At 37.0% G+C, this 27867-nt stretch overlaps 1 protein-coding gene and 1 long non-coding RNA gene across 17 annotated transcripts; one reads left to right on the top strand and one right to left on the bottom strand.

Moving 5' to 3' along the window:
• Positions 1-495: 495 nt before the first annotated feature.
• rnf217 (ring finger protein 217) lies at positions 496-26615 on the bottom strand. The gene is made up of 7 exons (XM_022214408.2): positions 25417-26615; positions 16756-17001; positions 15343-15507; positions 10888-10985; positions 10705-10808; positions 9911-9982; positions 496-9702 (listed from the first exon to the last, which is right to left on the bottom strand). Exons 1-7 carry the CDS (start codon positions 26347-26349, stop codon positions 9620-9622), a joined length of 1701 nt encoding a protein of 566 aa, XP_022070100.2. The 5' UTR covers positions 26350-26615; the 3' UTR covers positions 496-9619.
• LOC127530280 (uncharacterized) lies at positions 10998-12893 on the top strand. 16 transcript variants are annotated; one of them, XR_007936756.1, is made up of 5 exons: positions 10998-11233; positions 11392-11444; positions 11497-11549; positions 11761-12608; positions 12661-12893. It is a non-coding gene; the product is annotated as an uncharacterized LOC127530280 (long non-coding RNA). The 16 variants fall into 16 exon arrangements; XR_007936752.1 differs by lacking the exon at positions 11497-11549 and having other exon boundaries at positions 10998-11180; positions 11655-12608; XR_007936753.1 differs by lacking the exon at positions 11392-11444.
• Positions 26616-27867: the final 1252 nt, after the last annotated feature.

The following is a 27867-nucleotide window of genomic DNA, read 5'->3' as shown; positions in this document are numbered from 1 at the left end:
TTCTTATTTACTTTTTCGTCTCCTTCTTTATTATTATTATTATAATTATTATTTCCACTTTTAACTGGATCTATTTTTCTAAGGTATTATTTTAGATATTTTACATATTATTAATTTATTTATTTGTGTGCAGCACTAAACACTGACAATAATTAGTGATGATAACTAATTAATACTAAATGACAAAATAATTTGCTTTTGTATAACTTTTCCATCATTTATTTGTACTTTATTAATTTTTACATCAGTAATCCTCCATGTAGCCTTAGTTATGGCTGTAATATTCGCTTTCTTATGTTACTTTAAAGTGTAGTTTTGCTCACATTAAAGGAAAATAAAGGCTGTGGTTGCTCTTTGCCTCCTGTGACGCTCTAGTGACCCCTGCTGACATGAAGCTGCATCACAGCTGCAGAGAAAAACCCTCATGTTCATAAAAAACAAGAGAAGCTGCTGTTTCCATGAACTACTGTCAAATAAAAGAGTCACAGCAGCACATTTGGCATTTCAGTCTGTTTATTCTCCATCAAACCTCAGATGAAAACAGTGTTTGTGCCTGAATACGTGAGCGATAATAACTTCAGCAGCTTGATTTTCTTCGACGGCGGCAGCAGGTGGAAGAATTTAACTCTGAAAAACCCAAACGAAGCGGCATCCTGAGTGGAAATGAAGCGAGTTTTTGGTTTAATCACAGACAGAAGGAATCAAAAAGTGCTTCTTTGTTTCAATGCAGAGTGAAGTTAAAGTGAATATTTTCTGTTTTTACAGTTTCTGGTTGATAAATGGTGTCATTTTAGAAAATTATTAAAGATAAAGATGAGTTTTTAACTCATTGACAGATTTGGGAGTAGTTTTGGAGAACTTTTAAATGGAAAAAGGTGATTTTAATAAAGTATTTTGTTTTCTGACTAAAATTTGGTGACATTTTTTGACAAGACGCTGAAATAAATGGAAGATAACACTCCAGAATTACTTGAAACTCATACAAACGGACTCAACAATTGTCCAAAATGATTCAAAAATTGTCCAAAGTGACAGGAAATTAATTTAAAATGGCTAAAATATGGTCAAACATTACTTGAACTTCATTCAAAGTGACTAAAATTGTCCAAAATGACTTTAAACTGATTTAAAATGACTCAGAAATGGTAAAAAAATGACTTGAAACTGATGTAAATGACTCAAAAATGGTCTAAAATTACTCAAAAGTGGCCCAAAATGATTAAAAATGGTCCAAAATGGCAAAACCTGTACGAAAAGACTTAAAACTTTCTTGGGGAACACCACACATCTTAAAAATCCAAAAATTATTTCTGATTTTACAATTTCTGGTTGATAAATAGTGCCATTTTGGAGAATTAATAAAGATAAAGTCGCATTTTATTGAGGTTTTTGGGGTAGTTTTGGAGAATTTTTTAATGAAAAAATGTGATTTTCATCAAACATTTTTGATTTTTGGCTTAAATTTGGTTACATTTTTTGACAAAGAGCTGATCTAAATGGAAGATGACATGAAAAATATGGTCAAACATTACTTGAACTTCATTCAAAGTGACTAAAAACAGTCCAAAATGACTTAAAACTGACTCAAAATGACTCAAATTTAGTCAAACATGACGTCAGATTCATATAAATGACTCAGAAATGGTCCAAAACAGCAAAACCTGTCCAAAAAACTGAGTATGAATGGACATTTTGGATTCCTGGACTCAATCCGAAGCTTTAAAATACAGATTTATCAGAAAACAAAGTTCCTGAATGAGCGTCGGTGTTAAAATCCATCGATATATCCAGCAGTAGTTCCACATAATTTACATTAACATGACGTTTTATTGTTTATTCTAAGTCGTACAGTGCGATTTCTGCAGCCACAAACTGATAATCTGATCCGTGTGAAGGCACCATTTACTCCATCATTAGTGGGATTTTTTATAGAAATAAAACGACCTGGAGGCATCAGCCAGCCGATACGCCCCAGAAAAAAGGAAAATAATTGGCTAAAATAATTAATAGAGCAAAAATAACTCGCTGTACAACAAGAAAAAACCCTCTAAATGGCATCTAAACATCACCTCAGTGGGCAGATTTGTGCATTTAAGGGTGAAAAAAACTAACATTGAGACCAAATAGTGATAAATTATAAATAATTAAAACCTGAAAAACTCATTCATGAATGCAAATCCAGAGGAAAAGCTGACTTTGACTTGATATTGGGTGTTTTTACTTCAATTTAAAGCTGCTTTTTGTTCATTTTCTGGTCATGATTGATGGAAAAATCATGTTAGTGGTGGTAAAAAGACATTCAGCAGGAGGTTTTGGGACAAAATGTCACCGAAATAGATTAAACCAACCAGCCACGACATTAAAAAAGTCAATTTTCTGCGTCTAAAACAATTTAGAACTGTCAAAAACATGGATTAAAAGCGCTCTGAAGGAGTCCTCTGATGGGTTTTTAAGGTTTGTTAGGGCAGATTGTCGTCTGCAGAAATATTTTGATGTCAAGAAATGTGTCCACATGGATGTAAAAATTAAAGTTTCTCAGCAGAACGTTGCCTTTAAACAACATTACTGATGTTATCTACTTTATATTTTAAGTGGTTTTAATGTTGTGGCTGATCGGTGTAGAAGGCAGGCTCATCTGAAAACAAAAACAAAACAAAAAAATGGTGAATTCATTCAAATTTTACTCATAATTTAACCTTCTGAACCTGTTTTCTGCTCAGAAATGTCTTCTGTGCGATAGAACGACAGAAAAGCGCAAAAAGAACCAAGAAAAGTTGAATTTCTTTGATTATTTGCTTCATAAAAATAGGGGAAAAAACTGAACTCAACGCTAATTTTTTTTTTCGAAAAGTCCACCAGTGTTACCGACATGAGAGAAAACTACATTAGGGATAAATAATTATTTATATTTTTAATTTATTTACATCCTCGTCTCAGTCATTCTCTGTGGAAACACCACCACAAACGTTACAAGAATAATCAAAATCTGTATCTTTTTCTGTATATTTTCGATGAAAAGTGGGCACGAACTGAGGATCAAACTGCAATAATAATAAAAAATAATGTGATTCTTTTAATTTAAAAAAGCAAACAACTACTGTAAATCAGAGCGAGTCACGGCTTCACAATAGTGGCCAACGGGTTCGTTTTTTTAGTTTTTTCATTGGAGAATTAACGGTTTATTTTTGGACAATATTTAAATTAATATAGTTAGCTTCATATTATATGAAAACATCATGATTTAAGGCTTAGATTTGGCAAGTTTCTGGGGAAAATCATGTCATGATGAGCTCAAGCGATGTGGAAAAGTTGAAAATGAGACGTTTTTCTTCAGTTTCAATAGTTCCTGGTTGATAAATGGGTCAGTTTTGAGAATTTTCAAAGATAAAGTTGCTTTTTTAAACCACTGGCAGGGTTTGGGGTAGTTTTGAATGAAGGACGGTGATTTTCATGAAATATTTTAGATTTTTGGCTTAAATTTGGTTTAAATTTGGTTTTAGGTTTTTGATAAGGAGCTGAATTAACTTCATACAAATGGCTCAAAAATGGTCCAAAATGCAAAGAATTCTTTCTGTTTTTGTGGTTTCTGGTTGATAAATGGTGCTGGGTGTTTTTTTTAATCATTATTAAGGTAAAGATGTCTTTTTGGGTTCAGAGGATTAAAATATGAAGCATACCGTCCATTTTTACTGTCAGCTGATTATCAGTCAGATAAAAGTGAGCTCAGTGTGGCAGCAGCTAAAACTCGCCTCTACATGATGCATGTGAACATTTTCAAGCAGATCAGTGTCTTTAACTCACATTCAGTTCCATACATGTGTTCTAGTCTTCGTTTCCTCCGTGCTGCGTTCACTGCACGTCGGGAAAACGCAACGTCTCGAAGACGTTTTGATCTCTGCTTCCACTTCCTGGTTTTAAACTCGGTTGCTAGGCAGCAGCGGGTGTCAGGAAGCGGCTCTGATGATGAACATTAACTCCCTGAGAGCGACTCGAACCCGGAGATTTCTTCTGCTGCTGCTGAAACCAGCGTCTAACAGGATCTCTGAGGAGCTTCGTATGTGCAGAGTCACTGTTTATGAGCTCCGGGATGCTGGAACATGTTCTGGATGAAGCTAACGACATGCATGAAGCTCCAAACGTTCGTCCTGCTGCAGGTTGAAGCTCCATCGTGTTCCTTCTGTACCGCGCTGAGCTCTTTTCTGCATTAAAACGTTTCCGTAAACCCGTCCTGAAACACCAGAACCTCAGAGAAGCTTCCCATACTTTTGTTTTGGTGCCTCAGATGGTGGTTTTCTGAGTCCGTCCACGTCTCCAGACGGACAACCGAGGAGAAACGGCCACCAGGCGGCAGTAAAACAGAAAAAAATAAGGACAGCAGGAGGATGAAGGATCAGTGAAGCAGACTTTATAAGAGGGAATGAATTCTGGTTTATTCCAACCTGCTGTGTTTCCAAATAACGTCTCTGTTGTGGCTTTATCTAATGATGCACGCTTCAGGTTCGTTAGCTTAGCATTACTTTAGCATTAGCTTCCGGCAGTTTCACAAAGAAAACAGATTTTTGCAGTAAACTAATAAAAGAAACGAGCAAATGTTTCGTCTTAGTCCACAGGAAAAGTTTCAGGAATGTTCAAAATCTCTGGATATTTTTTAAATTACAGAATCCGGTGCAAATGGTTTCATTTTAGGAGATTTTTAAATGAAAAACAGTAATTTTCATAAAATACATTTTTGGCTTATACATAGATTTTTTTTAAAAAAATTTTTACAAGGAGCTGATTTAAATGGAAGATGACACTACAAAATGACCTGAAACTCATCCAAAATGACTCAGAAGATGGTCAAACTGACTGGAAATTGTGCAAAATGACTTGAAACCCATTAAAAAGGACTTTATAAAAAGACCAAAATGACTTTAAACTCATATGAATGACTTAAAAAAGGTCCAAAATGCAAAAAAATGTCCAAAGAGACTCCAAACGTTTTGGGGTCTTAAACGTTTTAACACCACACATGTTAAAAATCCAAAAACTACAGTTTCTGGTTGATAAATGGTGTCATTTTGGAGAATTTCTAAAGACAAAGATGCATTTTTAACCCACTGGCAGGTTTTGGGGTAGTTTTGGTGAAAAGGGAGCTAAAAAGTATGTCACTGTTCGACTGTTTACCTTTGAATACAGCTTTAGACTCCGATTAGCGGCCTAAAGGATGACGTTACAGATACTAGCAGTCAAAATTTGTCAAAGATAGCATGTTTGGAGTAGAGCTGCTGCTCCTTTGTGTCAAAAGCAGCCAGTTCAAATGTTCAACATCAAATTAAGATGCTTCCTGGACGATATTTGACTACAGCGCATGACTCTAAACATCAGTCGAATTAAACCACCTCTGACTCCAAACAGACCAAACTCTTGGCACAAAATCGTATATACTAGGGGAATCGTTACAGGATAGGCCTTTATACTAAAGATTGAAGCACAAACTAGAGGTTTTCTAGGAACTCCATATCTCTTCTGGCCTGGGAACACCTCAGGAAAAATGTTGGTGAGGAGAGAAAGGTCTGAACGACCGGATAAGTCTGCTGCCACCAAGAGAAATGAATGGATGGATGGAGCTAAACACAGAAATTAGCCTCCTGGAATGGACATTTAGCTAACTGCATTAGAGGTCTGCATCCAGGATGTCTGCTGTCCGACCTCATCACCCACTTATTAATCCACTGGTTCGTTTCCATGTGAGAGTCTGACTTTCTCTGTGAGGATGGAGGCAGACAGACGGCAGGACGTCCAGAATAACAGCAGAAAGTGAAACCTGTTGATGGCAGACTCAGAAAACCTGCATGGATCTCTGAAATTACTAGAAACTTGTCCAAATGACTGAAAAGTTGTCCAGAATGACTCGAAAGGACCAAAATGACCTGGAATTCATTTGGAATGACTCAAAAAGACTTAAAACTCATTAAAAAATTGTTCATTGTGACGTGAAATCCATCCAGAATGACTCAAATTTGACTGAAGGACTTGAAACTCATTTGGAATTATAAAAGAAAAAGTGGTGAAATGATTGAAATTCATCAAAAATGACTCAAACTCATTCAAAATGACGAAAAATGGTCTATTATGACTTGAAACTCATTTAAACTTTACTTAAAAACTACTTAAAATTGACTCAAAAATGTTAAAAAAAGACTTGAAGTTCATCAAAATTTACTCGAAAATGGTCAAAAGTTTGCATCCAGGTAGGTCAGCTAGCTGAGCATGGGACCCATAAACAGGAGTTATATTGGCCAGCCCATATCCATTTACTGCAAGTCATTCCACTTTCTACCCACATTTCCCGTCTCTATCTCCACTGTTCGCTATAGTAAAGGCAAAAAGACCCCAAAAAAGGTCAAAATGACTCAGGAGTGTCCTTGAAATTCACACATTATGACTCACAAATTGTCAAGAATGGTTTGAAACTCATTAAAAATGACTGAAACATGGTCCAAAATGACTTGAAACTTATTTGAAATGATTAAAAAATGACTGAAGCTCATTTAAAACGACTTACAAATTGTCCATCATGACTTGAAACTCAAAGTGAATCAAAAATTATCCATTATGACTCACAAAAGTGACTCAAAAGTGTTCCAAAATGACTCAGAGTTGACCAAAATGACTTGGAACTCATTTGGAATGACTTAAAATTGTCCATTATGACTTGAAATTCATTAGGAATTATTAAAAAATGACTCAAAATTGAACAGAATGACTTGAAAATCATATGGAATGACTCAAATATTGTCAAAAACAATTGAAACTCACTGAAAATGAGTCAAAAATGATCACAATATGACTTGAAACTCATTAAATTGACTCAATAATGGTCAAAAATGAATTTAAGCTCGTTAAAATGACTTAAAAATTGTCGAAAATGAAATGAAATTTATAGAAAATTTGTCAAAAATAGCCCACAAAGACTTAAAATGGATCCAAACGACATAAAAAAAATGCTTGCAACGCCTAAAAACTGGTCCGTTTTATTGGAGGAGTCGTCTGCTGATTAGAGAACCTCCAGATGTTTGTGGAAGAAAAGAATCCAGCTGTGGAGCTATGACTAACTAGCCTCAGGTTTCAGGTGGCTGATTTCTGTTTCCTTTCATTCGGGCTGAGATGTGAAAATACTTCATGTAAAGATTTGTTTAATTTGTTAAACTGCAGGAACTTCTGTGATCTGAGCAGAAAAATGAAGCTGAAACTGAAGATCTGGAAGTAGCAGGTTGGAATAAAGTGTTAAAAAGCTCCAAATCAAAGCAAGCAGACCTGAAGCTGATCAAACCCTGTTCAGCTCTTTGGTAAAGCAGCAACAACAATCATAATAAACCCTCCGGTCGACGGCAGAACAATGAGAGCGACTCGTTCAGCGCTTTGTTTTGTTTCTTCTTTGTTTTCACGATGCAGCGACAGAACGACACGCTGAGAGGAAAAAATAAAAAATGGAACTAAAAGGGGCTAAAAATTCTGATTTTCAAACCTTCTGGGAAGAATCTGAGTCACTTTTATCCAAAAAATCATCAAATATCTACCTTTTATTCACGTCACTCCCCATAAAAGTTAATTTTTTTTGAGGAAATCTTCACTACTCAGTCGTCTTTTCGTCTCCATGGCTTCGTCCCGTTTTGGTTTCTGTTTTCCTCACCAGCTGCTGCACAACTTGGCAACGAAAAATAAAGTCTAGCGGCTCGACCAGCAGCTTTAATGACTCCTGGAAGATAAACCCGACCAGTGTTCTGAGCTACATTCTGTGTTTAAAGTGACGTAAACTGAATTTTCTGCTGATCTGAGCGTCATTCGTTCTTTTTAAATCCAATAAAGAACCCAAAAAGTGTAATTTCATGACTAATTTATGACCTAAACAGACAAAAAACGGCTTCTTCTCAGAGTTCATGCTCAAGTTTTTAATAGAAAATGAGGAAAAACGGATTTTCATGAGACCAGGAAGCTTCTTTGTGTTGATAAATTTGCAGAAAATAGTGATAATAAAATCTGACTGAATTTTATTTAGACCTCATTTTCATTTTTCTTATATATTTACATTTTGGTCAAACCTGAACAGTCAGACTTTAATTACAAAATCCAGATGTGTACACGATCGCTCAACATCTGCCTAAAATCACTCTGATTTAAAGAGACTAAAAATGGACCAAATTGACCTGAAATTCACTGAAACTGACTTATAATAGTAAAAAGAAAATTCAAAGATTGACCAAAATGAATAAAATTAATTGAAAATTACTCAAAAACTTAAATTATTAAAATTAATTCAAAATGACTCAGAAATTGACCAAAATGACTCAAAAATGGTCCAATATGACATCAAACGCACACAAATTGATTAAAAAATAGACCAAAATGACTAAAAATTAATTTAAAATGACTCAAATCACAGAAACTCTTTCAAAGTGAAGCAAAAATTGTCTAAAATGACTTGAGTTCATTTAAAATAAGTAAAAAATGATTCACAATGAGTAAAACTCATTTAAAATTACTAAAAGTGGACCAAAATGACTAAAAATTAATTTAAACATCACTCAAAAATTGTCCAAAGTTACTTGAAACTCTTTTAAAGTGACTAAAAATGGACCAAAATTACTTTAAAGTCATTTCAAAATGGTCCAAACTGTCTTAAAACTCACTTGAAGTTATTAAAAATTGACCAAAATGACTGAATCTCACGTAAAATGACTTCAAAACTGATCAAAAATAATTAAAAACCAATTTAAAATGACTGAAAAATTGACCAAAAATGACCTAAAACTCATTTAAAATGACAAAAAATGGATGAAAATGACCTTAAATCCATTTAGAAGTACTCCAAATTTGTCCAAACTGACCTGAAACTCTTCTAAAGTGACCAAAATGTCTTCAAACTCACATGAATTGATTTAAACATTGTCGAAAAAGATTCAAAAACTGATCAAACTGATTGAAATTCTTACAAATTGATTTAAAAAATTGTCCAGATCACAATCTCATTTTAATCTAAATTTGTGTCCCGTTTCTTCATTTCTTTAATGTTTTTTGACTTGAACATAAATTCTTATGTGCAGAAAAATGAGTTATTGTTTTTGTTTAATGTCAGATTCAGAATTAAAGCGTTTTAGATTTGATTTGTCGATTTTTATCTTTGGTTTTAAGGTTTTTAGGGAGTCTTTGCCTCCATGTTTAACAGAACTTTCCCCAAAAATATTTCCATTTGCATCTTTTTCTTTGTATTTTATTAGATTTGTCTTCTAGTGATTGTGTTTCATTATTTTAACTCTCAAACTCTTGAAAACACATTTTTTTTAACCCCTGATTCTGGATTAAAAAGAAGGAGTGACGCTCAGTTTGTGTTTTCTGTTCGTTCTGCTGAATAAATCGGGGGCTAAATGTTGTTAAAAAGAGAGAAAATCCTCCTCCCTCAGGTTCAAACCTCCTTCCAAGCAGCAGCGACACATAAATAATCTGGATAATGTGCAACAATAAGAGGAATAATCCCGGCTCCACTTCCTGTTTCCTGCCTGAAACGTCCCCGCCAGAATAAAAGTCTGAGTTTAGCGACGACTCCGGCTCCCTGAGGAAGGTTTCCGTCTTTTGGTCGTCAAATCCATCGTCCGGATCCTCGGGTTCGCTGCTGCTTCTTCCTCCTCTTGCAGACGTAGTAAACCGGGAAAACGACCAACCCTGAAAACGACCAAAGAGAGTCATCAGAACAGCTTCTAGGTTCTGCATGGTCTGTTAGAGTCATTTGTAAAACTTTATTCCACATGAAAACAGCCAGGGAACACTACATAAGTCCAAATACGGCTTCTGAATTGTTTAACAGGGTCAGTTTTACCTTCATTTCACATGCAAACGTCTGGTAAAGTGGAATAAAGCACTCTGGTGTTACCTATGACGAGTGCCAGAGCTCCGAGCACCACGACCAGCAGGAGGACCACCGGAGCGATCAGAACCTTGGAGGCTGCACAAACACAAACAGGAAGTGCAACACGTCACATCCCAGCTGTGGCTGTTTTCAGGTTCTGTTACTTCTGTGTTTCCAGGCTGTTCGGTGCTGATTAACCAAAGACAGAACCAGAGTTTGGCGCTCCAAATTAAACAGTAAAGGAGTCAAAATGACAAAGATGCAAATCTGGAGAAGTCTGCCACCGTCTATAAAAGCTAGTTGACCTTCAACGGCTGAAGCTGGACTGAACTGAAACAGAGGAAAACGTGGAATAAGAGGCAGCTTTAAAACAAATGACATGAAATGACACTGAAAGACGGAAAAAGGACACTAAAAGATGCAAAAACAACCCAAACGGACACAAAAAGATGCAAAAATGACACTTAAATGAAGAAAAAATGACACTGAAAGATGCAAAAAAGACACTAAAAGAAACAAAAATGACACAAAAATGACACAAAAACACAAAAATGAAACTGAAAAATGCAAAAAGACATTAAAAGAAGCAACAATGACACAAAAAGACGCAAAAATGACACTAAAAGGCAAAAAAGACACAAAAGAAGCAAAACAATGAAATGAAAGAAGCAAAATGACACAAGACACAAAAATAACACAAAACAAGCAAAAATTACACTGAAAAATGCAAAAACACATTAAAGGAAGCAACACTGACACGCAAAAAAGAAAAAAGACACTAAAAGAGAAAAGGAAAGGCAGAAAGTGACAGAACTGACCGCAGACGGAGCCTCTGATGAAGCGTCTCAGGTGAGGTTTATCCGGCAGGTAGCGATATTTGCAGCCGAACACGCTCAGGTTGGACGTGTGGTCGCCGAAAAACCTGGACATAAAATCCAGGATGAAGACGGCAGAACGAAACGAGCTACAGAGGAGGAGAGGAGAGGGAATAAAGACCCAACCTGAGGTGTCGGTATCGTTCTCCACAGCGGTAACAGAAGTTGGTGTTACACTGAGTACAGGTCATGTGATCACAGCCCTCTGTTCTCTGGATGTGGATCTGAAAGAGACGAGAGGAAGGAGGCAGATCGGTTAGGTCTGAAAATATGGAAACGAGAGGAAGAAAAAGGAAGGAGGCAGCTCGGTTAGGTCTGAAAATATGGGAACGAGAGGAAGGAAAAGGAAGGAGGCAGCTCGGTTAGGTCTGAAAACATGGAAACGAGAGGAAGGAAAAGGAAGGAGGCAGCTCGGTTAGGTCTGAAAACATGGAAACGAGAGGAAGGAAAAGGAAGGAGGCAGCTCGGTTAGGTCTGAAAACATGGAAACGAGAGGAAGGAAAGGAAGGAGGCAGCTCGGTTAGGTCTGAAAACATGGAAACGAGAGGAAGAAAAAGGAAGGAGGCAGCTCGGTTAGGTCTGAAAACATGGAAACGAGAGGAAGGAAAAGGAAGGAGGCAGATCGTTTAGGTCTGAAAATATGGAAACGAGAGGAAGGAAAAGGAAGGAGGCAGATCGGTTAGGTCTGAAAACATGGAAACGAGAGGAAGGAAAAGGAAGGAGGCAGATCGTTAGGTCTGAAAACATGGAAACGAGAGGAAGGAAAAGGAAGGAGGCAGCTCGGTTAGGTCTGAAAACATGGAAACGAGAGGAAGGAAAGGAAGGAGGCAGCTCGGTTAGGTCTGAAAATATGGAAACGAGAGGAAGAAAAAGGAAGGAGGCAGCTCGGTTAGGTCTGAAAATATGGAAACGAGAGGAAGGAAAAGGAAGGAGGCAGATCGGTTAGGTCTGAAAACATGGAAACGAGAGGAAGGAAAAGGAAGGAGGCAGATCGGTTAGGTCTGAAAACATGGAAACGAGAGGAAGGAAAAGGAAGGAGGCAGCTCGGTTAGGTCTGAAAACATGGAAACGAGAGGAAGGAAAAGGAAGGAGGCAGATCGGTTAGGTCTGAAAACATGGAAACGAGAGGAAGGAAAAGGAAGGAGGCAGATCGGTTAGGTCTGAAAACATGGAAACGAGAGGAAGGAAAAGGAAGGAGGCAGCTCGGTTAGGTCTGAAAACATGGAAACGAGAGGAAGGAAAAGGAAGGAGGCAGCTCGGTTAGGTCTGAAAACATGGAAACGAGAGGAAGGAAAAGGAAGGAGGCAGATCGGTTAGGTCTGAAAACATGGAAACGAGAGGAAGGAAAAGGAAGGAGGCAGATCGGTTAGGTCTGAAAACATGGAAACGAGAGGAAGGAAAAGGAAGGAGGCAGATCGGTTAGGTCTGAAAACATGGAAACGAGAGGAAGGAAAAGGAAGGAGGCAGCTCGGTTAGGTCTGAAAACATGGAAACGAGAGGAAGGAAAAGGAAGGAGGCAGCTCGGTTAGGTCTGAAAACATGGAAACGAGAGGAAGGAAAAGGAAGGAGGCAGCTCGGTTAGGTCTGAAAACATGGAAACGAGAGGAAGGAAAAGGAAGGAGGCAGATCGGTTAGGTCTGAAAACATGGAAACGAGAGGAAGGAAAAGGAAGGAGGCAGATCGGTTAGGTCTGAAAACATGGAAACGAGAGGAAGGAAAAGGAAGGAGGCAGCTCGGTTAGGTCTGAAAACATGGAAACGAGAGGAAGGAAAAGGAAGGAGGCAGATCGGTTAGGTCTGAAAACATGGAAACGAGAGGAAGGAAAAGGAAGGAGGCAGATCGGTTAGGTCTGAAAAATAGAAACGAGAGGAAGGAAAAGGAAGGAGGCAGCTCGGTTAGGTCTGAAAACATGGAAACGAGAGGAAGGAAAAGGAAGGAGGCAGCTCGGTTAGGTCTGAAAACATGGAAACGAGAGGAAGGAAAAGGAAGGAGGCAGCTCGGTTAGGTCTGAAAACATGGAAACGAGAGGAAGGAAAAGGAAGGAGGCAGCTCGGTTAGGTCTGAAAACATGGAAACGAGAGGAAGGAAAAGGAAGGAGGCAGATCGGTTAGGTCTGAAAAAAAACAGATGAAAGGGAAGAAGTGTGAAGGATTGTGTCTTTTGTGTCATTTTTGTCATTTATTGTCATTTTTGTGTTTTTTTGTGAATTTTAGTGTCATTTTGTATCACTTTTGTGTCTTTTTATGTCTTTTACTGTCATTTTTGCATCTCTGTATGTTTTAGTGTCATTTCTGTGTGTCTTTGTGTCTTTTAGTGTCATTGTTGTGTCTTTTTGTGTAATTTTTGAGTGTTAGTGTCATTTTTGTGGTGTTTTTGCATCTCTGAATGTTATTTTTGTGTCATTTTCGTATATTTTGTGTCATTTAGAGTCATTTGTGTTTTTTAGTGTCTTTTTGTACAACTTTTGTCATTTTTGCATTTTTTAGCATCAGTTTTGTGTCTTATTGTCATTTTTGCATCTTTTAGTGTCATTATTGTGTAAGTTGCATCATTTTTGTCTTTTTATGTCATTTCTCTGAGCGTCATCTTTTCATGCTATTTTTGCTTCTGTTACATTTTAACACAAGTGTTTTTTTTTACAATTTTGCAAAACAAATAATCATTTTCGTACGTCTTGCTTCCTTCTGCATGTCGTCGTGTTTCCACAGAGCTGCAGGACTTTAGCCTCAGAGTTAAAACAACGCTATCAGAAGTTTCTGTTCTGTCAGACTTCCAGCTCAGCATCTGTTGGTGACGTACTGAACGACTGCTGCAGTTTTAAGTTCAGCAGCTTCAGACTCTTTTTGCGGCTAAACGCAGCTCGACTCCAGTCTGTCCAACCTCCTCCTGCTTCCAGAGCACAAACGTGACGGACACAGATGGAGAATGTTTGCTGCTGTGAGCAAACTGTACCGGTAATTAGCTTAATTTATGTCTAGCTTGGCCGTAATGAGGCTGTGAGATAAGAAGCGGGCTGCTCGATGACGATCAGAGTGCAGCAGATCTGACTCTGTGCAGCAGAGACGTCATTTCATCAAAACCTTCTCTGCCTTCTGAGCACAACTTTCAAGACGACTTATCTTCTACAAAACATAAAATGACGCCATTAATGGGAAAGAAACTTGAAAAACTGAAAGGAAATGTCAGATTTTAAACTTTGAGATGTTACTTGAACTATTTCTGTCACAAAATTTAACTAAGTCTAAGCTTAAAACTGTGATAATTCATTGAAGTCACTTTATTCTACGTGTGCCATTTGAAAAAAATACAGAAAAAAATACTCCTCGATACTTTAAAATGAAAAATCTGCGTCTCCTGACTCAAAATGACACCATTTATCAGAGCAAGAAACTGAAAAAAGATCCTGCATGGCTTTCATTTTCATCCAGAAAATTAACAAAATCTAAGTTTAAAATTGTGATATTTCATCAAATTCATGTTATTCTACATGTCTCATTTAAAAAATCCACAGAAAAAATAATTCCCATTTTTTGGAAAAGAATACATTCAAAAATGAAATGAAAATGACACAAAGAGACACAAAAAATGACACTAAATGATGCAAAAATGACAATAAAAGATGCAAAAATGACAATAAAAGATGCAAAAATGACACTAATGACACTAAATGACACTAAAAGATGCAAAAATGACACTAAAAGATGCAAAAATGACAATAAAATATGCAAAAATGACAATAAAAGATGCAAAAATGACACTAATGACACTAAATGACGCAAAAATGACACTAAAAGATGCAAAAATGACAATAAAATATGCAAAAATGACAATAAAAGATGCAAAAATGACACTAATGACACTAAATGACACTAAAAGACGCAAAAATGACACTAAAAGATGCAAAAATGACAATAAAAGATGCAAAAATGACACAAAGAGACACAAAAATGAAACTAAAAGACGCAAAAATGACAATAAAAGATGCAAAAATGACATAGAGACACAAAAATGAAACTAAAGGACGCAAAAATTACACTAAAAGATGCAAAAATGACACTAAAAGATGCAACAATGGCAGGGAAAGATGCAAAAATGACACAGAAATGAGATTAAATGACACTAAAAGACACAAAAATGACACTAACAACCAGAGCAAGAAACTGAACAGGAGGAAATGTTGGATTTTCTACTTTCTGACAGACCTTTTTCATCTGGAAAATTTGCCAGATCTAACCTAAAAATGGTGGTATTTAATCAAAATCACTCTACATGTCTCATTTGTCTCATTTAAAAATGTAAACATTGACCTAAACAGATTTTGTGAAAAAGTAAAAATTCTGCACTCTTTGACACATCTGTGAAGTTAAGAGTGACTCAGCTGTGACCAGCAGTCAGGTGACAAAAAATCAGAGATTTCCAGTGAATAGCTTCAGTTTTTGTTTGTTTTGAAAAGCCCTAACGATGCCATTTATCATTTCTGTCTTGCAGATCTCCCTGCACTTTACATCCCTGCATCCATCCGTCATCCGTCTCTTAACCTGCATCCATCCGCCCTAAAGCTGCACACGTCTAGCATCTCACCTTACACTCTGGACACTTCTGGGCGTTCCTCTGGCCGTGCTCGATGACGCTCGCCCAGGTTCGTAGCAGCTTGTCTCCTTTCCTGTAGTCGCGGCATTTCAGGCCGTTGTGCCAGGGAGCGTGGCATTTAAAGCACCACACGAACTGGCAGTTGCTACACTGGATCTGAAGAAAATACAGAACAAAAATAAAGATTAAAACAAGTTGGTTTATACGGCACCGAACTATCATCACACAAGATGACAAAAAGATGCAAAGACACCACAAAAAGACGTGAGATCCTCGCAAAGAGTCAAAGCCACCACAAAAAAAGGACAAAAAATCATAAAAACAGGCAAAATTATCAAAGATACTCAATGCAAAATCACCACAAGAAGTCAAAATGGTCATAAAATCATACAAATCACTACGAAAGGTCAAAGTTACCACAGAAAGTTGGGAAGTTACATTAAAGTGAGGTAACAACAACGTGTACTTTCCACAAAACGTCTCAAAATCACCACAAAAAGATGTGAAAGAAACACAAAAACTCTTAAAATCACCACAAAAAGATGTGAAATAACAATAAAAAGTCTCAATGTCACCACAAAAAGGTGTGAAATTACCATAAAATTAGGTAAAATCACCACAAAAAGATGTGAAATAACTATAAAAAGTCTCAATATCACCACAAAAAGGTGTGAAATTACCATAAAATTGTGTAAAACCATCACAAAAGTCTCAAAATCACCACAAAAAGTTGTGAAACAACCATAAAATAAGGTAAAATCACCACAAAAAGATGTGAAATAACTATAAAAAGTCTCAATATCACCACAAAAAGGTGTAAAATCCACACAAAAACACGTGAAATAAGGTAAAATCACAACAAAAGATGTGAATTCAGCATGAAAAGTCTCAAAATCACCACAAACAGATGCAAAATTAACATAAAATGACATAAAATCACAGCAAAAAGGCGTGAAATCCCTACAAAAGTCTCAAAATCACCACAAAAAGTCTTGAAATTACCATAAAATTATGTAAAATCATCACAAAAGTCTCAAAATCACCACAAAAAGTCATGAAATTACCATAAAATTATGTAAAATCATCACAAAAGTCTCAAAATCACCACAAATAATCAAGAAATAGCCATAACATTAGGTAAAATTAGCACAAAAAGTTGTGAAATTACCATAAAAAGTCTCAAAATCACCACGTAAAGACATGAAATTACCATAAAATTTGGTGAAAATCACAACAAAAAGGTGCAAAATCACCATAAAAAGCGATGAAATGAGTACAAACAGTCTCAAAATTCAGCTCTAATTGACCCAGAAACAACTTGGGGTTCAGACTAACGTGTTTCGTTTCCCACACGATTCCTGCAGCTGCATCTCTTCATTCCTGCAGAACGTCGTCAGGACTCACCTTGTACTTGTGCTCGGAGCGGTTCTGGTTCTGGTTCTGGTTCTGGTTCTGGTTGTGGGTCTTCAGGGAGGTGAAGTGGCTGCACTGAGGACAGGGTTTGGTGCTGGAGTCCAGCTGGCTGAGCTCCAGGAAGTAGTGGTATTTGGCCACGTCCTCAGGAACCAGATGAGAAACCACCAGAGCTTCATCCAGGCTGCCGCTGCACTCCGGGATGGGACAGCTGATCAGAGCTTTGGCCACGCGCACCTGAAGGAACATCACACAGGTGTTTGGTTCAGGAACGCTCACTGGTGAGTTCACATGTTTACAGTCTGTGAATAAACCGAGGTTCAGATGATTTCATACGATCAAATACTCATTTTTCATGTTGTCTTTGAATGTATTTATAGTAATAAGGCTGCAAAGAGAAAAAAAAGACACAAAATAACCACTAAGAGCCAAAATAACCACAAAAACACACGAAAGCACCATGAAACAAAAAGTCAACGTTGTGAAATCCCCACGAAAGCATCAATACACACCCAGAAAAGTTGCAAAATCTAAAATATACACAAACAAAAATATGCCTCAAAGTGACAAAATCACCACAAGAAACTGTGGTATTACCATAGAAATAGGCACAATTACTGCAAAGATATAAAATTTCCATAAAAAGGTGCAAAATTAGCCAGAAAACCATGCTAGTTCCTCACAAAGAGTCAAAACCACGACAAAAAGACTCAAAATTAAAACAAAATAACACAAAATTAACAAAAAAAGACTCAAAATTAACACAAAAAGCTCAAAATTAACAAAAAAGACTCAAATTTAACACAAAAAGACTCAAAAATTAACAAAAAAGACTCAAAATTAACACAGACTCAAAATTAACACAAAAAGACTCAAAATTAAAACAAAATAACACAAAATTAACAAAAAAGACTCAAATTTAACACAAAACACTCAAAATTAACAAAAAATACTCGAAATTAACAAAAAAAAGACACAAAACCACCAAAAAAAGACTCAAAATTAACACAAAAAGACACAAAATCACCAAAAAAGACTCAAAATTAACACAAAAAGACTGAAAACCACCATAACAAGACATAAAATCACGGCGAAAACACGGCAGATCCCCACAAAGAGTCAGTACCACCACAAAAGGACTCATAATTAACACAAAAAGACTCAAAATTAACACAAAAAGACTTAAAATTAAAAATGAACACAAAACGACTTAAAATTAACACAAAAGACCCAAAATTAACACAAAATGACTCAAAATTAACACAAAAAGACTCAAAACCACCACAAAAAAAATCTAAATGAACACAAAACCACCACAAAATGACTCTAAACCACCATAAAAAACACACCATAATGACACAAAATCACCACAGAAAGTCTCAAAATGAACACAAAAGACTCTAAACCACCATAAAACGAGGCAAAATTATCATGAAGACTCAACAAGATGTGATGTTAGACGAGATCTCTTTTATTAAAATCTGTGAAAAACTCTAATGCTCCGACTGAAGATGCTCCACGTCTGAACTCTGTGTTTGTTGTGTTTCTATGTTGTGTTCCTCTGATTTACTCTCTAATAGAAGTCAGTAAATAATTAACCAGAGAACAGAAGCAGGGAGGAGCAGAGTGACGTCAATGTGGATCACACACACACAGACACACACAGACTATTAGTTTGTGGGAATCAATAAGAGTGATTGGACGTATCTGCAGCGTCTGGTCGCTAACTGACCTCAGCTACACAAACATTTACCGACTCCAGCTGCTCTCTGAGGTAAATAAAGCTGCTGGACCAAAACAGAAACCCACGTCCTTTACTCCATTATCTGTTTTAAGCTTCATTTGTCTACTTTAAACCTTCATTTATCTAGTTTTAACCTCCATTCCACAATAAGATGTAAAGTCCCTACACTAAGTCAAAATAACCACAAAACCTCTTTAAATGTTCATTTAGCGTTTTTTTTTTTAGCAATTTTGCGACTACGGCGATTTTGCATCATCTTGTTGTAAAATTGCATTTCTTGTGTTGTTTTGACTCTTCTTGAGGATTTGTTTTTTTGTGGATATGTTGCAACCTTTTGTGGTTTATTTGCATGTTGTACGGTTATTTTGCATGTTTTTTTCATTATTTTGCATCTTTTTTGTTCTGAATTTGCATCTTTTTGTGCTGATTTGATTTTGTGAAAATGTTTTCTCTTTAAAGGTGATTTTGCAACTTTTTTGGGATGGTTTCGACTCTTTGAGAGGATCTGATTTCTGTTGCTGCAGTGTATGTTTGACAGAATACGTAACACAGGTACTATTACTCTCCTGTTTCATTTTATGCCTAGCTCATTTCTAGTCTTTGTTTCCTCTGAGGGAATTCTTTTCCTCGTTTCATATTTTCTCCCTTCGCTGTAAGCCCATTTAAAGCCTGTGAGACCAGTTAAAACGACACACAATCCAGCGTTTAGTCAGAAAAAACAACAATAGCTCCGAGCTGTGACGGCGTTACACCCAGAATCCTTCACAACACAAACACCGCCTAAAGGCCGCTTACATGATGATGAAAATGGATCCTCTGCAGACACCGAGCTGTTGTTATTGTTGCCACAATACCAGTCAGTGATGACCAGAGCTGGACTGGTTTTACTGGTTGTCTCCATCATACTGTTACCGTGTGGTCTGTTTATAACGTGGCGGCCTTTGTTCACTGTTAGAAAGCAGGACGTTGTTCTGAGCTCAGGGGCGAATCCACAGATTACCGAAAACCTGCCAGATTAGCTTCACAGAGTCCAGCCACAAACTTTAAGTAACTTTACTCAGGGATTCCCTCAGCTCAGGGTTAAAAAAACTCAATTAAAACAACTTTTTAGCAAAAAAACACTATAGCAACCATGCAGCATTCTCTATTTTATGAAACAAAAGACAGCATTGAGTCATGAACATGATTAATGTTTGTTAAACAACGAACCTCACAAAAGGCTGGTGGTTATTTCAAGACAATAGTGACTTTAAGTTCAGTCAAAGCTGTTTGACATGTTGATGCGATGCTAATTTTTACGGTATAACCAATAAACAGAGTCAGCTGTGCCACCTAAATACCTGCTGCTACTAGAAAGCAATGAGTGAAGATTTTAAACAGTTAGCTAAAAGACATGGGAAAAGAGTTCACACACTTTAGCAGTTAGCAAGAAGAAATACATCAACAGTTGCCATAGCTAGCTAAAAATTAGCTAGTGAATTGTTAGCAAAGTTTACGCAGGTCACTACTTTTAACAGTTACTAAAAGAAACACATGAACAGTTGCAATAGTTAGCTAAAATTAAAGTTAGCTTAAAGAAATTGATCAAGAGTATAATACTTTTAACTGTTATCTAGCTAAGATAGGTAAAATTGAATAAACTGTTTAGTTAGCTAAAGCAGATGAACACTTGACAGCTAAAATTGTTAATTAGACTGTTTAGTAGCTTAAAGTAATGAATAAACCTTTTACTACTTTTATTATTTAGCAAAATGTAGTTAAAAACAGGCCAAAACTGTTAAAATAGTTAGCTGACAGCAATGGATCAACAGCTCACTACTGTTAACATTTAGCTAACTGTAATGGATAAGTTCGTTACTCGAGCCAGCTCGCGACCAGTAATGGATAAACAGCTCATTAGTTTAGCCAGTTAGCTACCAGTAATGGATAAACAGCTCGCTACTTTAGCCAGTTAGCTAAAACTAATGGATAAACAGTTTGCTACTTTAGCCAGTTAGCTACCAGTAATGGATAAACATTCGCTATTTAGCCAGTTAGCTATCAGTAATGGATAAACAATTTGCTACTTTAGCCAGTTAGCTATCAGTAATGGATAAACATTCGCTACTTTAGCCAGTTAGCTACCAGTAATGGATAAACAGCTCGCTACTTTAGCCAGTTAGCTAAAACTAATGGATAAACAATTCACTACTTTAGCCAGTTAGCTACCAGTAATGGATAAACATTCGCTATTTAGCCAGTTAGCTAAAACTAATGGATAAACAGTTCGTTACTTTAGCCAGTTAGCTATCAGTAATGGATAAACATTCGCTACTTTAGCCAGTTAGCTAAAACTAATGGATAAACAGTTTGCTACTTTAGCCAGTTAGCTAGCAGTAATGGATAAACAGCTCGCTACTTTAGCTAGTTAGCTAAAACTAATGGATAAACAGTTCGCTACTTTAGCCAGTTAGCTACCAGTAATGAATAAACATTCGCTACTTTAGTCAGTTAGCTACCAGTAATGGATAAAGATTTGACATAGATAAACCGATAAACTGTTTAAATAACCAGACACAGTTTACTACTTTAAACAGTTAGCTAAAACTAAGATTGATGCTAGAGGTACGGACCCGTACCCATAGCATCTGTACTAGAGGTACAGATATAGGGCATATATGACATATAAATTGCCATTGTTTCATGCCGTGATTTTGTTTGTATGTATACAGCTGTTATATAACTTTAACCATGACATAGATCTACTGAAATACATACAATACTCTATTATAAACCTTTCTACACCGCAGCGATCTCATTCATCTTTATTACTTTTTAAATAACTGGCCAAAGACAGCGGGTGTAATTATAGTGAATGCAGTAGAGACACATGTATATAGAGCACAAGCCAGTTCATATCGACATGGAAGTCCTGTTTGCCATGAAAATGGCCACTCGATAGGGGGCGCTGGGGTATTTCAGGCAGCGAGAATTAAAGAAGCAAATGGAAAGTGCCGTATCTGTAGGCCACAGGCTACGCGTACGGATCCGTATCTGTAGACACTACGTAAAACTAAAGCAAAAACTATTAAGTAGCTTTACCAGTTAGCTAAAAGAAACAAATAAAAGGTTGATATAGTTAGCTAAGATTGACAAAGAAACTGTTTAAATAGTTAGCTTAAAGCAATGGACAAACAGTTTGATACTTTAGCCAGTTAGCTAACAGTGATGGATAAACAGTTGGCGTGCCTAAAACTAACAAATAAACTATTCAAATAGCTAAAGGTAGCAGATAGGCAGTGGGGATAGTTAGCTAAAGTAATGAATAAACAATAGCCACCTTTACCAGTAACATTCGTTATCTGGTCACAGGAACATAAATGGAAGATGCTTTTAGGCAGAACAGTGGACATAAACAGGTTAGGTGGCCTTAAAGTAAAACAGCTTGACTGTTATCCAGTAAGCTCCAAAAAGCTGTTCATAAGTGCATTTAAATTTCTATATTTAAGGCTTAAAGTTTTCCAATAACTCCAATATTATCGCCTTGGTTAATGGAGGCTACAAGTTGCTGGTTTAATCCCTTTTATAAGAACATGATTATGACCAAACCAGTACCTTTTATCCTCCTGTAAAACACATCTACCTGCAGGACAAACTGCATAAAATCCAGAGTGTTCCATTTACCACAGACTGAGATCCGTCCTGACACCGCTCTAACTGAAGCTACTGAGGGTTAACATCAGGCCTCTGTGCTAAAACCAGCCTGCAGCGCATTAACGGAGAGAAAAATTCCACCTACACAGGATAGTTTACACGACCCTTATCAGAGGATCTGCTCGTCTCGCTGCCATTATTCCTGCTGTGTTGTAAAAGCAACGACAACTGCAGATAAAAAGCGGCTGATAAACGCTGTTCTATCTGCACAGATTAAAGCGGATCACAGTAGCAGAGACGAAAAAGCGCAATTTCTTCCAATGCACAAGGCTCAGAATACATTAAAACTGGGATTATGAGGGAAAAAAGCTGACTGGGAGCATCTCAGACCAAAAAAAATAAAAAATCCATTCAGAAACACTTTAGCTGTGGCGCTCCAGCAGGCAGACTCTACTGAAGATTAATGGAAGCAGCGTTCATCCATCAATTATTCATTTCCTAGATGTATCTGCGTAAATCATCACTGCACAAACTTCTCTCCTGTTTTATAATGGATTCAACACAGGAAGCTGCTCATCGGTAAACTAATTTACCCAGAATTCATTGCAGATACACTCTCCACCTGTTAGAGCCGAGCGATTAATCGAATTTAAACCAAAATTTGAAAAAGAAAATTCAATTAGCAGCTCGGAGAAACTCCAATTTAAGCCCTGGATGATAGTAAACTGCCTTAAAATTTTAAAAACGGTCAGAAACTGGTTACAGAAATCATTTTCTAACTGAAAATGATTTAGCTTTTAGTTACTTTTAATTAAAATGTAAATTTAACCCGACATACACACACATTATTACAGTTTTTCTATCTTCAATTGTTCTACGCTCATTTTTGTTTCTTTTTTTAATAAAATCATGTTGGAAGCAGGTTTTCATCTTTACATTAGAATATAATGCTGCTATTTTGATAGTATTGTGCGGTAATTCTTAGCAAAAATAATCAATCAATCGATCAGGTGCAATCTATTCTGATATTCATTTTGAAAGAAAAAAGTCTAAATTCTCTGATTCCAGCTTCTTAAATGTGAATATTTTCTGGGTTTCTTTCCTCCTATATGACGGTAAACTGAATATTTTTGGACTGATTGACATTTTTCACCATTTTCTGACATTTTAGAGATCAAACAAATTATCATTTAATCAATTAACCGTCTTAATGATTGATTGAATGTGAAAATAATTGTTTTAAGTGTGTCATTAGACATTTTATGGACCAAATAAACAATCATAAACATAATAAATAGAGTAATTAATGATGGAAATCATTGTAAATTAGAACCTTATATAGTAGAAAATCACTTGTTAAGTACAATACTTGAGTAAATGTACTCAGTTACTTTAAATGACTCGCTCAAAGCTCCAAAATGCAGATTAGATGTAGGAGTGTTCAGATATGCAGTATTTCATCTTGAAACACTAATTATTAGTATTTTGTCGTGAAATACTAATATGTGCAGAAATGTTCAAGTCTATTTTATTGATAAATGAAATTGTTGCTGTTGTTAAATTGTTTGTAAATTTTTAAAAAAGTCCAATTTAGTGGCTTAATTTTCTACAAGTATTGACCAAAACTTGAATTTTTGAACACATAATTTGCTAAATGTTGACTGGCATTTTAAAAAAACCAAACAATAATCAATAAAATAATCAAAGTAATCATTATTTACAGCTCTAATAAACCTCCACCAGATGTTTTAAATCTATTCCACAGGAAATACTGACCTGAAACTTCAATTTAAAATATTATATTTCACACTAAAACCCAGAGCAGACATTTATTCCCTGCTGTGTGTAGTTTTTTACTTTAACGATGCCTTCGCTGACTCCATGTAAAACTCAGAGGGACGTGTGAGAAAGAGTCTGGAGGAAGACGGTGGATTTAATAATGCACAGAAGAACATGAGCGTTTTATCTAAACGTTTCTAAAAGAGCCGGAGAGGAAAAGAAGAGGCTGCTATTGTGGAAACGGCTTCGTGTTTTAGTGCAGAATGTGACCCAGGTTTACAGGAAAACGTTTCTATCACAAGACGAGGAGACCTGGAGATGCTGCTCTGATGTTATTTCATTAAAATGTACGGTGAGAAACAGCCTCTGCAGTTCCCAGAACCTGTTTCTGAATGGAGAAGATCCAGATATAGTAATAATAATACACTAAATAACAATATATACCATCAGCTGACGGACCCAGCAGCTGGTTCTGGTTCTGGACACGACCCTGTTTATCACCACTGGTTGAAAATATTCAGGTTGTCAGAGAAGAAGGCAAAGAAGAAGAGCCAAAACCACCGAAAAAAGACACGAAATCGCCATAAAAACAGACAAAATTATCAAAGACTCGACACAAAACCACCACAAGGAGTCAAAATTAAAACGAAAATATGAAAAATCAGTGCAAAGGGTTAAAAAAACACAGAAAGATGTGAAATCACCACAAAAATTAATAAAAATCACAAGAAAAATATGTCAAATCACCACAAAAAGACACTAAATCATCATAAACGCACGCAAAACTATCAAAAAAAGACTCAACAAAAAAAATCCCCACAAGGAGTCAAAACTATCACAAAAATATGCAGAATCACTACGAAGAGGAAAAGCACTCACAAAATTATGTGAAATCATCATAGAAAGATGCAAACAAACCACAAAGTCGTCAAATCACCACAAAAAAATCTCAAAAATCACCACAAGGAGCCAAAATTAGCACGAAAATGTGCAAACTCACCACAAAGATTAAAAAAAGACCACAGAAACACGAAAAAATCACCACAAAAATATGACAAAAAAATGCAAAAATCTCCACAAAAACACACCTGATCAGCACAAAGAGTCACAATCACCACAAAAAGATGCAAAATCACCTAAAAACAGGCAAAATTATCAAAAAGACTCAACACAAAATCTCCACAAAAAGATGCAAAATCACTACAGAGTCAAAATAACCACACAATAATGGGTCTGGTCCACGTCCCCATGTGCTCCCCTCGTAGATTAAGTATAAAAAGACATATTCTTTACATAATCTGCTCTATTTATTATATTATTAATTATTACTATTAAATATTCAGTTGATCGTCTTTGTGGTTCATTGATAGAACATAAATAAGGTGTAAAATGATTAATTCCCTATAATTATGTTAAATTAATATTATTGATTTATTATACATTTAAATAATAATATATTTAATTAAATACAAACATTGCGCTCCCCTCCCACCCACCTGGGAACTGACGTAGAGCTTCAGACACCCGTCACATACGGCCTTTCTGCAGCAGGGCAGGGAGGCGATGGTTTTATCCTCCAGGCACACCCGGCAGCTCTGCACCGCCGTCCCCGCACCGGCCTGCTCCAAGTACAGCCGGTGGGACAAGTCCCCGAACGGGTCCACCAGGTCCTCCAGAGTGTACAGAACCGGTTCGGGACTTGGACTCCCTTCCCGTCCGGTCTCCAGGTCCGTTTCTGTGTCCGGTTCATCCCGAAGGTGTGACAATTCAGCGTCCGCCGCGATGCAGTAGACGGTGCAGTAAACGTGCTGCTTGGCACCGACACACTCCTCCAGAGTGTCCGAGCTGGGGTCGCCCTCCCCGGGGTGACGGCTCCGGTCCGACCCGGTGGCAGGATCAACTCCGGTACCAGCAGAACTCGCTGAGGTTGGCTCGTTTTTAGTCCCCGCTCCGCCCGGTTCTCCGTCCGACTTCTCACACTCTCCGCATTCGGTCCCGTTACCGTCAGTACCGTCGCCGTCTCCGCGTCCTTCGGAGCTTTCTTGTTTCTGCATCCGACCGTTGAAGCTGAAACGCAGCGACGGAGACTTCGGTTCCCCGAAGTTCCTCCTCAGGACCTCCACGGCGCTGTATCTCCGCCCTGCTCGTCTCCCTCCGCCGTTGCAGTTGTTGTTGTTGTTGCCCTCCGCATCCCGCCGCTCCCCGCCGCCCTGCTCCTCCGGTTCCCCGCTGCCTCCGTCCAGCGAGATCCGGGACTCGGAGCCGCTGACACGGTCCGGTTCAACTTTACCGTCCGAGGAGGAAGTTTCAGCGGGCGGGTTGCGGGACAGTCTGGCCCTCCCCTCCTCCAGGCTGCTGATAAAACTCGGCATGTCACAGGCGGCGGCTACCGGTCCGTCATCGTCCATCCCAGGTTCGGTTCGACCCATTTAGCGGAGCGGTTCTGCCCCAGTAGAGATCTCTGGTCCCGGCCGGACCTCCGCCGTCCTCCTCCAACTCCGGCCACCAAAACAAAACAAAGCCGCCGCTGCTTCCGGGTTCCGAGCTGCGGAGGGCGGTGATAGGCGGAGGGGAAGCCTAGTGGCGGAGCCCGGCCTCCGCAGGACGGAGGACCGGACCGGGACCGGACCGGAACCGGCCCAGGGGTCTGTAGTGGGCCTGGACCTGCACCGGAGCCGGGCTGTGGAGCTAAAGCCACTGTGGGACACATTGGAGGAAATGGATTGAGTTATGATTTTTTTGGTGGTTGGAGGAATCTAACTTTATTAAAATTCTTAAAATTATATATATATATATATATATTACAAAAAATAAAAGGCCAGAATTCTAAGTTTAAAGTCAGAATTATGCAAAAAAAAGCATGAATATTAACTTTAAATTCTTTATTTGAAATCTACATTTTTAGGAGAAAAAAGACAGAATTTTGAGCTTAATGTCAGAATTCTGCAGAAAAAAAAAATCAAAACCCCCAAATAAAAACAAATAAATAAAATGTCCGATGTCCATGAAAAAAACTGAAAAAAAGACAGGATTATAAATATGTATTTAAACTCGAAACTCTGCGTTTAAAATCTACTAAAAAGAAAGAGAGACAGAATTCAAAGCTTAACTTCAGACTTCTGACATTTTTTTTTGGTGACAACGGTCAAAATTCTGGAAACGTGCCAGAAATGTGAGCTCATAATAATTCCATCAAAAATGTCCAAGTCTCAAAAAAAAGAATTAAAATTCTGAGTTCAGAGTCAGAATTTATTTAAAAAATAATTAAATAATAGTTACATACTCAGAAAAATTCAAAATTCTGAAAAAATATCAGAATATTTTTGTAAAAGTCCTAATTTAAAAAGTCACAATTCTAAAAAATAAATAAATAAAAAAGTCATAATTAAAAAAATAAAAAAGTCCAAATTCTAAAAATAATAATAATAATTCAAAAAAATCACAGAGATAATACTAAAAAATTAAAATCAAAAACAAATAATTGTAAAAAAAATAAGTCATAATTCTAAAAAATCTAAATAAAAAAAGTCAAAATTCTAAAAAAAATTAAATAAAAAAGTCATAATTCCACCATTAAAATCTGAATTCTGTTAAGAGTCAAAAATATTGCAAAAAAAAATTCTGAAAAAAATGCAAATTAATTATTATTGATCAAATATCTGCACTGATTTTCATAAATCTCCAAAAGCCTCGAAGTGTATTTTACATATTTTAATTCCATCTGCATGAGAAAGACATTTCATGGAAGTAAAATAGCCCCAAATTCCTCTCTGCATGGAAGAAGTAATGTTTTATCCTGTATTGTTGTATTAAAACTACTTTAAAAGTGTGATTTACAACCAGGAGAAGTTATGTGTGTATTAGTTTAATGTTCTTACAGTAAAGTGCACTTTTCTGAAGTATTTCTGCTTCCACTTTGTAACAAATGAGAGGGAAATGTTGACCTT

This window comes from Acanthochromis polyacanthus, chromosome 16, assembly GCF_021347895.1.
Source record: "Acanthochromis polyacanthus isolate Apoly-LR-REF ecotype Palm Island chromosome 16, KAUST_Apoly_ChrSc, whole genome shotgun sequence".
Taxonomy (NCBI): Eukaryota; Metazoa; Chordata; class Actinopteri; family Pomacentridae; genus Acanthochromis; species Acanthochromis polyacanthus.
This window is presented reverse-complemented; position numbering and strand designations above follow the sequence as displayed.

Excerpts from the sequence above, each read along its gene's own strand:
- rnf217 (XM_022214408.2), bottom strand. The coding sequence starts at position 26,349 with ATGGGTCGAACCGAACCTGGGATGGACGATGACGGACCGGTAGCCGCC. Across the intron at positions 15,508-16,755 it reads GCTCCGAGCACAAGTACAAG|ATCCAGTGTAGCAACTGCCA; the intron begins GTGAGTCCTGAC and ends TATTTTCTTCAG. Across the intron at positions 9,703-9,910 it reads AGCTCTGGCACTCGTCATAG|GGTTGGTCGTTTTCCCGGTT; the intron begins GTAACACCAGAG and ends GGTCGTTTTCAG.